The sequence below is a fragment of the Glandiceps talaboti genome, chromosome 1, assembly GCF_964340395.1.
Source record: "Glandiceps talaboti chromosome 1, keGlaTala1.1, whole genome shotgun sequence".
In the NCBI taxonomy this organism is placed as follows: domain Eukaryota; kingdom Metazoa; phylum Hemichordata; class Enteropneusta; family Spengelidae; genus Glandiceps; species Glandiceps talaboti.
The window spans coordinates 12,968,515-12,981,338 of NC_135549.1; the positions used below are offsets into that span (position 1 = coordinate 12,968,515).

The 12,824-nt window shown below is 33.3% G+C and overlaps 1 protein-coding gene across 1 annotated transcript; it reads left to right on the plus strand.

Annotated features, from left to right (window-relative positions):
* The first annotated feature begins 1,055 nt into the window (after positions 1 to 1,055).
* LOC144438724 (GATOR1 complex protein NPRL2-like) lies at positions 1,056 to 10,005 on the plus strand. The gene is made up of 11 exons (XM_078127880.1): positions 1,056 to 1,170; positions 1,841 to 1,932; positions 2,596 to 2,764; positions 3,452 to 3,560; positions 4,290 to 4,426; positions 5,075 to 5,172; positions 6,507 to 6,543; positions 7,334 to 7,427; positions 8,034 to 8,151; positions 8,652 to 8,768; positions 9,255 to 10,005. The coding sequence occupies exons 1-11, from the start codon at positions 1,087 to 1,089 to the stop codon at positions 9,367 to 9,369; spliced, it is 1,170 nt and encodes a 389-aa protein (XP_077984006.1). The 5' UTR covers positions 1,056 to 1,086; the 3' UTR covers positions 9,370 to 10,005.
* The last annotated feature ends 2,819 nt before the right edge of the window (positions 10,006 to 12,824 follow it).

Consider the following 12,824-nt stretch of genomic DNA (forward strand, 5'->3'; position numbering starts at 1 on the left):
ACGTCAACATACACTAGACTTGTACATGTTATATGTATAGAAACCGAAGTATATTGCAACTTGCTTGCACATGGTCTACAATACTTTCTGACAAGCATATTAATTTTGACTGTTTGGAAAAGGAGCAATTTCAAAGCAAAGTTTGTATGTTTGACATTCAAGATGGCAGCCTAACCTAGTTTACATGTAGTAATAGAGTACTCAGTACTGTGTACTCAGGCGGTGTGTTGTGGAATCCATGTACTGTTATGGTTAAGTTGATCTGTTCGAAGAAATAATTATATCTATATTTGATAACAAGCACTGATATCAGTTAAGACTTGTCAAATATCATTGATCAACATAGAGATTAGAAGAGCGAGCAGGTAGGTCTGGTTGTTATCCTAGTCTTAGAATCAATGGATGTTTTCTCATCTACAATGCCAGTTATGCTAATCTCACACAGGGATCAGTCACCATAGTATATAAAATAACCAGATTTACAATCAAACTGATGATTCCATCAGATTATTTAGCAGTGCCAAAACCTATTGTGTTATTTTAAACTTGTACATGTTTACAAGAATTTCCTAAAGTTATATAGTTATATACATATACATGTATTCATCCCCCCTGTAAGACATATATATGGAAGATACAGTGTAAATACATTATTACATGATACCAGGAAAAGGAGATTAGAGGCAGTTGACTATCAACTTAGTCCAATAAACCTTGTAAATGTACATTTTCAAATTTAGACAAAATACCATACCTGGGCTTTCAAAACCTTTCCAAAACACACATGAAGCTGCTTCCTGGCTCAGATAACCATCACTGTGTTGTTTGTCTGGGGTTCAAAGCAATGTTTTTCTCCCCCCCCCCCCCACATTTTAATACGCCCAAGCATTTTTGTCTAATAACATGTTATAATATCAAAAGGAACTGTCAAAAACATATGCAACACTTTGACTGATATTTTTAATGATTGATAAAACATACAGATAACACAGGAATGGAAACACTTTTGATACAACGTAAACAAGCTCAACTAATCATTTTGTATTTTACAGGATCTCTGAGGATGAGACAAGGACTTATGTGAAAATGGGGACAGTGAAAGAAAACAAGATAAAATGTATTTTCTTCAGTGAGTTTCATCCCATTGCTGGTCCAAAGATTTCATACCAGGTAAACATCATTGACAATTGACCTGGAAATTGAAACATGAATTTATGTTCTTTTTTCAATTTTCACTTGAGGTCATCGTAGCTTGAGAGATGTCATTGCTTGTAACTTGATAATTATTACAGCAGTCTGATTGATAGCGACAGTGTATAGACATTGTACTTTTGGAGGAGTCATGTTTGGCAGTGCTGTCCCTGAATAGTGTAAAACAAAGACACTAAGTCCTCATGAGCACCTCAATGAAAATCACATGTCAAATTCACTTTAGTACAAAAATTGTATATAAATTATTAAGCAAAGTACATGCATAGTGACCAAAACAAACAATCTTGCATGTTGATATGCCCCAAGTTTCACTCTTGCAATTACCAAGGTGTTACTAATCTGATCCCTCTTGTAAGAACAATCTCGGGAAATCACTGTCTGCTAGCTTCTTTTACCTCTTTGTCATGGTATTCATTTGAGCACTCACAATTTCTGAAGGGATTGTTTATTACATCATAAATAGAATTAATAATTAATTACATGTGAACAATGGTACAGGGAAGCCAATAGCTTTGTAAATAACTGACAACCACTGTGTCATTTTGCAACATTGCTATGTATCATTCCAAGGAGACATTTTTTTCATATTTTGATATTCAATATTTTGTCTTTTGCTATTGTACTATAGGACCCTGAAGACTACATGTCCAAGGAGCTGTTTGATATATTTCATGTCTACATTATTACAAAGCCACAGTTACACAATAAACTTATAACAGTGTAAGTATTCATGTACCCCTCCAACAGCGCTTATTATGATACATGTATATATTTGGTGCTAGACCATAAAATATATGAAAGACATAGTTACACCTCATTGCAGTCTAACAGTGTTTGTTTGTATGAATAGCAAGGAACTACCAAAGTAACACTGACTTACTACAGTCTATGCTGGTGTCTATGGTGATAATAGTTTTGGATGTTTACTCAGTGTAGGGCAGTAGAAATGTAGCTGTACCTTATTTTTTTGAGTTTCCATGGGAGATTTATTTGTCAAACGTTTATTTGATCTTTGATTTCTTTGAATTGAGTTTCTGCTTACAGATTTAATAGTCTGTTTCCCTGCAATTATTTGTAGTAAATTTGCTAGGAATTATGTCGAGGTAAAGTCTGTATTAAATTTTAGAATACAGTATGCAATATTGACAATACAAGTACTCCAAATTGTAAAATTAGTAAATCTTCCTACAGCAAGAGAACTGTAAAGAGAATCATGAATATTCATGCTGCAAATGAGATGCATGGTATCATGGCTAATAATATCATTGATAGTATATTCTCATCTATCCAGTAGAGCACACTTGTATTTTAAGAAGCATCTCAATATTGTTGCTCATATTTTTATAAATTGGTTTGTTCTTCATATTTTCTCCTTTATCACAGGAATGCATTGGGTCACAAAATTATAGGTTGTCCAGTAGGAATAGAAAATGCCAAATATTCCAGAAATGCATTATTATTCAATTTATGTTTTGTATTTGATGCCTCTGCAACAACATACCCATATGAATCAGTTGTCAAGAAACTTGCCAGTCACCTCATTAATTTAGAGGTAAGATGTGTATTACTGACTTGCCTATCTTATTTGATGATGACAGTAGCCTTAATGTAGTGCCATCTACCACAGGTATTGTCACGTCCTTTTGTTTATCTGCTATAAACAGTAGTGTATTATTATTATTATTATTATTATTATTTAATTCTTAAAGAACGCACTACACATACGTCTCAGTGCATTGTACACAACAAAGTAAAAAAAAAACACAAAAAAACAACAGTGTACAATAACTTTTATTCATTCATTCATACTGTTGATAGTTGGGACATGAGGCCTAACAAAAAAGATTGTTTACCGGTTACCTGACCCCACCTAGTTTTTCACTGCCAACCCTAAACTTTTTTGAACATTCGAGAAAAAAATAATAAAATCGCGAAAAATGTGAAGTCTCTCAAGAAATAGTGGATGGGGAAACTGACATCAGCTTAGAAAGACAGTACAAAATTGTTCTTCCAATCTGTAATGGCTATACAGACAATGTAAAAATCCAATCTGCATGGATTCCAGGCTATAATAAAAAATACGTAATCATTTTATAAAGGAATGCACACATCAGTTTAAATTAAATAACTTAGAAGTATTCACAGTTTGACATATCGTTTTCTTCTGGATTGCATTTCAACAAACATGAAAATACAATTTGCTTGTTAATTACATTAATATTTTTATTTACTTTGTTAGCTTGAAGGTGGATTTCTTTCCAATGAAGAGAGCAAGTCAACACTGCCAAATTTGCTATTTCAACTTAGAGGACAGTTGAATACATTTGGCAAATGCTCTGTACCTGTCAGTAAGTATAATAAATGATGGAATATGTGTATCAGTAAATATCTGATTTAAGAACAACATAAACTTAGATATTTGATTGATGTCTACAACCAAATATACAGGTTGATTTGATATACATATACATGCATGTAGGCATCAGTCAGTGATGTTCATGAATTAATTTGAAAGCAAGATGTCACAAAACAAGAAAAGTAGAAATAGCAAAACTTGAAGATGTCTACTTTTTCAGTTTTTTGCAAAGTCATCCTGACATGTACATAAACTGTTTTATTCAACAAAGAAACTGACAGTTTATAATCAAATTGTCATTTCTCTCGGTAATAAGGCAAAATAAAGATAATAAAATATGACCTTCTAATGTGATATGACATGTTAAAGGTAGTATTATCAACAAGGCAAAGATTTATAAGTACACATAATAGAATAGTAAGTTTGTTTCTGAGTACAATATACTTTGATAGTTGTATGATGTGTGTCATACTTGAAATGTGATTCTTTTTCCTTCAAGATTTTTATTAAGCACTGATAAATAACTGATCTTTGATTGTTAGTTTTCTTTATGCAAAACAACAACAACAACAACAACAACAACAACAACAACAACAACAACAAACACTGATTTTACTCTAGTGTCAGGGACACTAATATTTACTCATAAGTTTATACTGTTATGGAATTTGCCTAGTTTGAATGAAAGTGATGAGAGACTGATTTCAACCATTCATTACAGATGATGCCAACATAATTCATTTGAAGATAGTAACCATGGGAAGTGAGCCACCTATGGTTTTAGAACATCATGTTCCTATGTTTTTAGAAGATAAATGTACTTTTAATTCACGTCACTTGGATCTAACCACACAACAGGTAGGATGAAAGAATCTTGAAGAAACTCAACTTGACAAAAGTGGCTACAAAATGGCAAAATGTCAAAATTATGGAACAGTTCACATAAAGTTCACATAAGTTCAGTAAACAACCATTTTGTACATGCTGCCTAAGCCATTCCATACAATGTGTGCTTCTGATGTAATACAGGGATGTAGATAAGGGCTGGTAGCCAACAAAAATAACAGCTAATCTGTAACTTCTTCAAGCAATTTTTTCAGGAATTCTCTGTTTCAACCATTGTATATCCATTGTTGAGCAGATTCGTGGGTCTCACTTATAAGTATTACTGGCTACTGTTCCAGTTTTCAATTTAGCTACATCACTTTAATGTATATACCCCGGTAGTTATACTTAATAGACACTTTGTTTTCATTTGAAATGAAATCAGAAGTGAACAGGATGTTTAGATTTATGTTGACTGTTTGACAGACCGTAACTACTTTACTCTACTGTTCAACCATTAGTCATAGTTGACTTTGTGATAATTAGTAAATATGTACATTACATTAGCGTTGAATTTATACTATTCTGATAATATAACGTAAAATGGGCTGTGAGCATTTCAGGCCAGTATTGCGTTAATGTACTACATACTTGTACTAACTTCTCTCTCTTTCTTTTCAGATTTTACCATATATTGATGGGTTTAACCATGCACAACGCATCGCAGTAGAAGCAGGTGTACATATGAATTTAGTTAGCATGTGTATCCAGAATTTAGTGTGAGTTTGATATGGCAATTTGTTTTACGTACACATACTAATCATTCATGGAAACATCAAAGCACTGAAATCCTGAAAATAGTAAATGACCTTCTGACCTTCTTGGGCAATGGCAAAATTAACATTCTCACTTTTCTAGATTTATCAGCAGCATTCCACTTAATAGATCATGACATATCTTCCTTCACTGACATGAACACACTTATGGAATTTCTGAATCTCCTCTATCCTGGTTTCAATCTTATTTTGCTGCTAGAACTCAAACAGTAACTGTTAATGTCATGCAATCAATTTCATCATCTCTCTGTTTTGGTGTCCTCCCAAAGGTTCAGTCCTTGGCCCTGTTCATTTTTGTCGACAAGCATTCAATAAATCACCATGCTTTTGCAGATGACAACCAATTATACAGAGAAGCTAAGATCGATCTAATTAATCCAACTATCAAATTGTGCAAAACTGTATTACTGACATCAAGAAGTGGATGACATTGATAGTAAAACAGAAACAATACTAATATCGTCACCCAGACTATCTGCTAAATCATCTTGGGGATGTAATCCTTATTAAGATAACACTAATTCAATGACTTGGGATTGAAATACAGCTCTTTAAATCTTACTGTTTTCAAAGAGGAGGTTTGATGTATGGTTTAAAGTAATTAGAAGCCTTTCAACCCTGTCCCTTAATTGATTTAGTCACATTACCTTCCAAAGGCAAGATAAACTTTGAAAGCCCAGTTTGGATTAGGAATAATATTTATTATGAAAAACAGTAGTCTGGCAGAGATATGGAAAAAGTTGACCCAGAACAAAGGAATGACCCCATGTAATACTTATTAAGATACACTAATGTGATAACCCTGGGTCAAAACATAGCCCTTTAAAGACTCAATTTACAATTCAAGTTAGTTTTGAAAATAGTTGTCTTATCTGGCAGAGCTAGCTATAGAAAAAACGGTCCAGAACTAAAGAATAATCCTGTGTAATCATTATGACTCTACTGATAAGATAACAGTAATGTGAGAGCCTAGTCATTAAACCGTGTAGGAAAGGAGATGAAAGGCTTTCCATCATTAGTCATTATGATATGATGTTTTATTTTATTTTTAGGATTAATAATGAACATAAGTGGGTACATGAATGCAACCAGTAGAAATATAATCACTTCGTCTATTTTTGGTTATGTTTCCTACCACCTTTTATATGTAATAGATAACTGCCTTGATTGGACAATCCATGTAGAATTATCTAAATGTTATAACATATCTGTAAATTATCTGTGTGTGGATAGTATTGTAATGATGATGTGATATCATTTCATTTGTTTCCAATCAGATACCTGGGAGTTGTGACTCTGGTGCCAATATTTCAAGTAAGTATAAACAGGGTTTTGTTAATACAATGTAGTGTGAGAATTTATGTTAAATTTTAATGAGGTTTCCTTTGTTGTATTTCTTGAAAAGGAAGAATAGGGTCTAAATGATCTGTTACTTACTTGGAGTCTATCTAATAAACAATTACCACATGACAATTATTCATTTTAAACCAACATTTCAAGTTCTTTATGATGTTTTGAGTCATTTTCTTAATCTTTGTTGTTTATTTCAACATCATTATGTTAAAGACATGAACAAAAGTAATTTAATAGGGATCTTGCAAACCCACCATATTGAATGTTGCATCATGGGAAATGTTATAATATATACTAATCAATTAGTATTATAAACAATATTGTTATATTGTTTGTAACCACAGATAATCAATTCATAGTTACCCTGACCATTGTTGGAGGTTAATTTTATCAGTACCTCCAGATTATGTATTACGATATTAAACCACAGATAATCCCATAGTCCTTTGCATCTGAGCATGCTCAGTCTGGATTGCTAGTTCCCTATTGGTTGTGCATCAAAGAACTTTACTATATGATGGATTGTTTTGTTTAGATACTAGATACTTGCCCATTCTTCTTCAGCCTCAATGTTGTGGTTGTGTGAGAAGTCCCATTTCAATAGCAAGAATATTGCATATCTTTGATTGTGTCATTATTTTGATGTGCTGTATGTTATTGATGATTGTTCCTGCAGAAAACAGGCTTAGTATGGTTTCTGCTATTCTGTTTGAGGATAATACTATATTGTTGTTGACTTTTTTTATTTCAGTATTCCAATGTCTATGCTCCAACTCCAGACATAAACAAGTTAGTGGACGATAGACAGCTTCAAAAAGAATGTATAAGATATATAGCTAAGACTGGTAAGCTAATAGACCTGTTGCTGGTTCCAAGATGCATTGCATGTCTCTCCATACTATGCCATGTATTGTGTATGTGCTGAGGGGTTTGCACACACTACTCAGGGGGATAGTTGTCACCTGACCATACCCTGAGTTCACCTGTAATTTCCCTCTCTGTCATTGATGGTTTTTAGTCTTTGTTCTATAAAATCAAGAGTTCACATGTCTTTCCATCATTTTCTGATGAAAATCTTATTTCAAACATAATAAAGACAAAACAAGACTAAAGGTAACAACATAAATGATGTCCTCTCGCACACAGCATCTTGGAATCAGAAAATCAATTTTTGCCAACTTTTGTGTTTCAAGAATAGTGCATGCATGATTATTGTTATCAACTTACATATGATTTCGGGTGATAAAATAGCACCATGGTAACCTATTCAGCATTGAAATGTTGTAAAGAACTGCTATTCTGTCAGTTTAGGGATTTGTGGGGAAAGCCTATTGGAAATGACACCACTTTTACTGTAATCTCAATGTCTTGACCATAGATTGTAGTGATACTATTGAAAATACTTCATAAGATGTAAATGAATCATATGTAGTTATTTGGTTTAATTTTAGGTTCTGATTTACCAAGGTTCAGAGCTGTATTTAAATTATACTGTGGTTTGGGTCCAAGTATTAGTGTATCAGATTTCTGTGCCAGACACAATCCACAAAGCTATAATGTGGATGAAAGGTAAAAGTTTGAAGACTTATTTTATTTTGACCTTTTTCATGTCTTTCTTTTCTGATATACATTTAAATTAATCCCAAGTCTTGTGGCAGACCTGTTTATCATTTCAACATACATGTTTTCCTGTATGGATTTTGATAATTTTGTTGATATTAATGTAATGTATCCTGATGTACAAACTTTTTGTGTGTTTAGTTGTATTATTTTCTGCAATTTGCTACCAACAAAATTATTTTCTTCTCCTTGAACACATGTAGTTTGTTATCCTATTTGTACTAATGTCAGCAATGTAGGTGGTCTTCAGAGTGTAGATAATACATTAGTATCTGCTGTCAACACAAAGAAGAATGGACTGTCTCAAAGATGTTCATGTAGTTAGCACCAAATAAGTTAAAAGACAGATTTAGCTTTCAAACTTATAGATTGCTACAACTTCAGTATTTGACAAAATGATCAAAAATTTAGTGATATTCTTTAATATTTTGTTACTATTTTTTTACCAGGAGATTAATTCAGTTTGGTGTTATGAAGGGATTGATCAGACGTCTTCAAAAATATCCAATAAGACTTTTAAGTACATACAGTGAAGCGGCATCTAGTAGAGTGAAACCACTAAATAGGTAGGCAATGTTACTAACATTAGATAACACCAACAATTACATTAGTTTTGTATATATTATTCCAAATGTATGTTTGCATACATAAGGAAATTATGAGTTTATAAGGGGCCAGACAAAGAAATGAGTTACATAAGGAACCTTAAAAGGGAATTATGAGTTACATAAGGAGCCTTAAAAGGAAATTATGAGTTACATAGGGGGCATTGCCACTACTTGTCTTGAACTTGAACTTGGTGTAATTGATGACTTACTGGATAATACAGCTGTATTGCAGCCAGGCCCCTTTATGTAGCTGAGATTGACTTGCAAATAATATACATCATGAACCAAAATGCATATTTCATTATGAATATTTGTTTTGAAAACTAGGCTTTTTGATAACCAGGCTTATGTAGATTTAGACTGATAGATAAAGTTGAAATCTTCATTTAAAGTTGCAGTATTTTCATTTATTTGACTTAATGTTTATCATTCTTTTTTGTGTAGGTATCTCAGAGGTGACCATAACTATGATGAGATATGTTGCAAGGCTGGTATCACCCATCAAGAGTTAGAGGAAAAAATAGAAAATGATCCATATATTGTTATCTGTTGGAAGTGATTAAATTTCATTTATACACCCAGGGATTAATAGAATATGTATGCTGATGAAAACACAACTTCACTGCCAAAGCAGATATTATTTTAGCCAGAGCATAAGTTTGTAAGGTCACCATGACAGGGCGCCCTCAGACATCAGAGAAACCCTTTAGGAGAGTGACACAACATATCTTACAATATTAGCATATACTAGTATCATGTTTACTGTCAATCATATACCATTGTCCCAACCCCTCCCTTTCCTACCCAAAAGCTAAAGATGATTTACCAAAGAATTTTGAAAAATATTTGATCTTAGCTCACTATGTTTTGATAGTATAAAGAAATCCATGGTCTCAATTCCTTTCACATTTTTTGTTATTGTAAAGTCAAAACATTGACTGCATTATGAATCAAATTCCACTGAAACATTATCTGTTGTGTACAGTTAAGAAATCTTGTAGCCACTAAGAGTAAGTCATCTGGTTTTTGACAATGATGCAAGACGGTACAACTGGTTCCAACAAATAAGCTCTTTTATGCAAAAAAGTAATTTGTCTGAATTTCAACGGAAATGCTAAAATCGTACAATTTAAATACTTGTAGTTCTTCCTAATTACTGGGGTATTCAAAAACATTTTTGTTTATTTGTTTGTTTATGATGTGTTAATTTTATTTGTTTTATGTTTTTCTTCTGCAAATGTCACTTTTATGAATTCATCATGGTAGTACATTTGTTTTATGTTTCTAACATCATAGAATTGTATCAATTGAAATAACACTAATTTCACCATCTTTTTTTTATATATTCGCAATGCATTCATTCAAAGCATGAAATAAATTTATAAATAATTAATTTCTCCTTGTTTTCTATGCTTATTTAAATGTTAAGAACTATTATGTTTTATAATCTCAATTATTATGTGTGTGTGTGTGTGGGGGGGTGTTGGTGAGTGTGTCTGTGTGTATGCATGTGTGTGTGTGTGTGTGTGCATTTTTTTCACAGTTCAGGAACGGTAAATCAATGTGTGGTACAGACTTTATAGTGGTGACAACTATTTCAAATTGTAATATGATTTGAAAACGAATAGATCGGATTGAAATGTCCATATGCGAGTATACATGCATGGAATGTAGTTCATAATTCTAGACTCCATACAAAATTATTTACTGTGCATATGAATGTATAAACGTACATGAAATATTGACAAATTTAAAACTAACAGACTGTGATTGGCAATTACGCACAAGTAAAGGATGTTTAGAAACCAAACTATTACCATCGACCGTGTATCAAGCTACATGTATCAAGCTACATGTACTTTTGCTTTATTGTGTAAGTTTATGTAAGATATGCTATAGGCCTAGTAAATACATTGTATGTGAAGTCTTTTACACCAGAACTGTCAGAAACCATTAAATGCAAACATCTTTGATCTTGCAGTGTATTTATCATAGAGTAATACTCGTATCAATCACTAAGCTTCTATGCTAACGATTTGTAGTTTTCCGTTAGTTTTAATCAGCCAATACTTTTGTCGCAAACAAGATTTTTTAGTCTCATCATTTTCAAATGTTTTGAAAATGAGTTTGGTTTTCATTAGCACAACTGAACTGATAAGGTTCAGTAGTGCTATGGGCATGATGCGGTGTCTGTCTGTCTGTCTGTCTGTGTGTGTGTGTATGTGTGTGTGTGTGTATGTTTGTGCGTGTGTGTGTGTGGACGACCTAAACTCAAAAAGTGCCAGACTGATTGCCTTGGTGGGGACATTACTTGTGGTGTCTAGTTGAGAAATTGTTCAAAGCAAAATGATCACATCACAGATGTGTGATTTGGGTAAAAAAATGCCATTTTTGGTCAAAAAACTTAAATTCAAAAACTACTGGGCAGATTGGTTTGAAATTTGGTGGGAACGTTCATAGGGGTGTTTAAATTAAGATCTGTTCATGACATAATAATCAGTAATATGCAAAGTAGGGCTAGAAATGTGTCTTTATGGTAAAAAATCTTTAGTTCCAAAACTACTGAGCAGATTGGGCTGAAATTTAATGGGGATGCATCTAGGGGTGTATAAATGAAGGTATATTAAGCAAATAATATCATCCGTGATATGCAAATTAGACAAAAATGTGATTTTTGGTCAATAACAAAAAGTACTTGGTCAATGAGACTGAAATTTGGGGAGTTGTTTCTAGAAATATTCTGCAGATTTTGATCAAAGCATTTTGACACACACGCAACAACCAAATGCCAGTATATTTTGCTGAAATAACATCATCTGGTAGGTAAGTGAATAAGCATTCAGAAATGTATGCAAATATCCCTAGCAACCATGACCACGCCCATAACAACAGCCAAACAATTGTGTATTTCAAAAAGATAACAGGGATTAATAGACAACTAAATAAACATTCCAAAAATGTATGTAAATGTGCCTAGCAACAAGACCACGCCCATAGCAACAGCCATGTGATGATGTATATCACAAAGATAACGTCAGGTATTTATAGACAAATAAACTTCAAAAAATATATGCAAACATGTCTAGCAACATGACCATGCCTATAGCAACAACCAAATGATCGCATACATTGCACATGTTGCAAAGATAACAACAGAGCTGGATAGGCAACCTAGCATGGATCAGCAGGTGGATACTCGATTTAAAAAAAAACGGACAGTTGTGCTGCATGAAACTCCATTGGCGCTATTTTTTCATTTTAGTTTTGTAAAGCAAAATGTCGTCAACTTTGTTTAAAAACTTTTCCCGGTTTAATACTAGTATCCCAATGATACGGACTGTTTCGCAATCACTCAATCAGGTTATTCTTTCACATACAATAACACAGTTGTGTTTGTTTCTTCTTTTAAAAAAAGTTTTCGGCTTCTGAAATAAAGAATGAAATAAAAGTTCGGAGACTTGAGCAAGTTAAAACTTTCTTGTACTTTCCCGTTACTCGTTCGAAGTTTGCTACTTTAATTCAGCGACAGTTAGGCCCTGTCTGAGTTTATTTCGAGACCTCGAGTTACGAGAACATTTGATCCCAGTCCCTATGTGATGGAGGGACTGTGTTATATATTTGTGTTATATTAGTATACCAGAATTGGCCTGATGTTATTGTAAACACTAAACTGTATCAATGTATATGCAAAAGTCAACGTGTGCAAAGTGGGACCATGTGCGTGGAACGAGGTAAAGCTCCCTTAGGCCGCGGATGTCAACAAAATGCCACCTAAGATAGTATAAATAGCTCAGTACATATTCCCAATAAAATCGTATTATTTGGCCTCATTTGAAAGTTCAAAGGGTGTGCTTCATTAGATACATTTGATAATCATAACATTTCGTCAAATAAACGAGGTAGCTTAGCAATTTGTTGTGACATTATAGGCTCGTACCTTGTAATAGTCACAAAATACTCGAACGAGGGGATAAACGTGGTGTATTGTGGGAAGCACGTTGATGTGTGCAGCGA

Excerpts from the sequence above, each read along its gene's own strand:
- LOC144438724 (XM_078127880.1), top strand. The coding sequence starts at position 1,087 with ATGGGGACAGTGAAAGAAAACAAGATAAAATGTATTTTCTTCAGTGAG. Across the intron at positions 7,428-8,033 it reads AAGATATATAGCTAAGACTG|GTTCTGATTTACCAAGGTTC; the intron begins GTAAGCTAATAG and ends GTTTAATTTTAG. Across the intron at positions 8,152-8,651 it reads AGCTATAATGTGGATGAAAG|GAGATTAATTCAGTTTGGTG; the intron begins GTAAAAGTTTGA and ends TTTTTTTACCAG.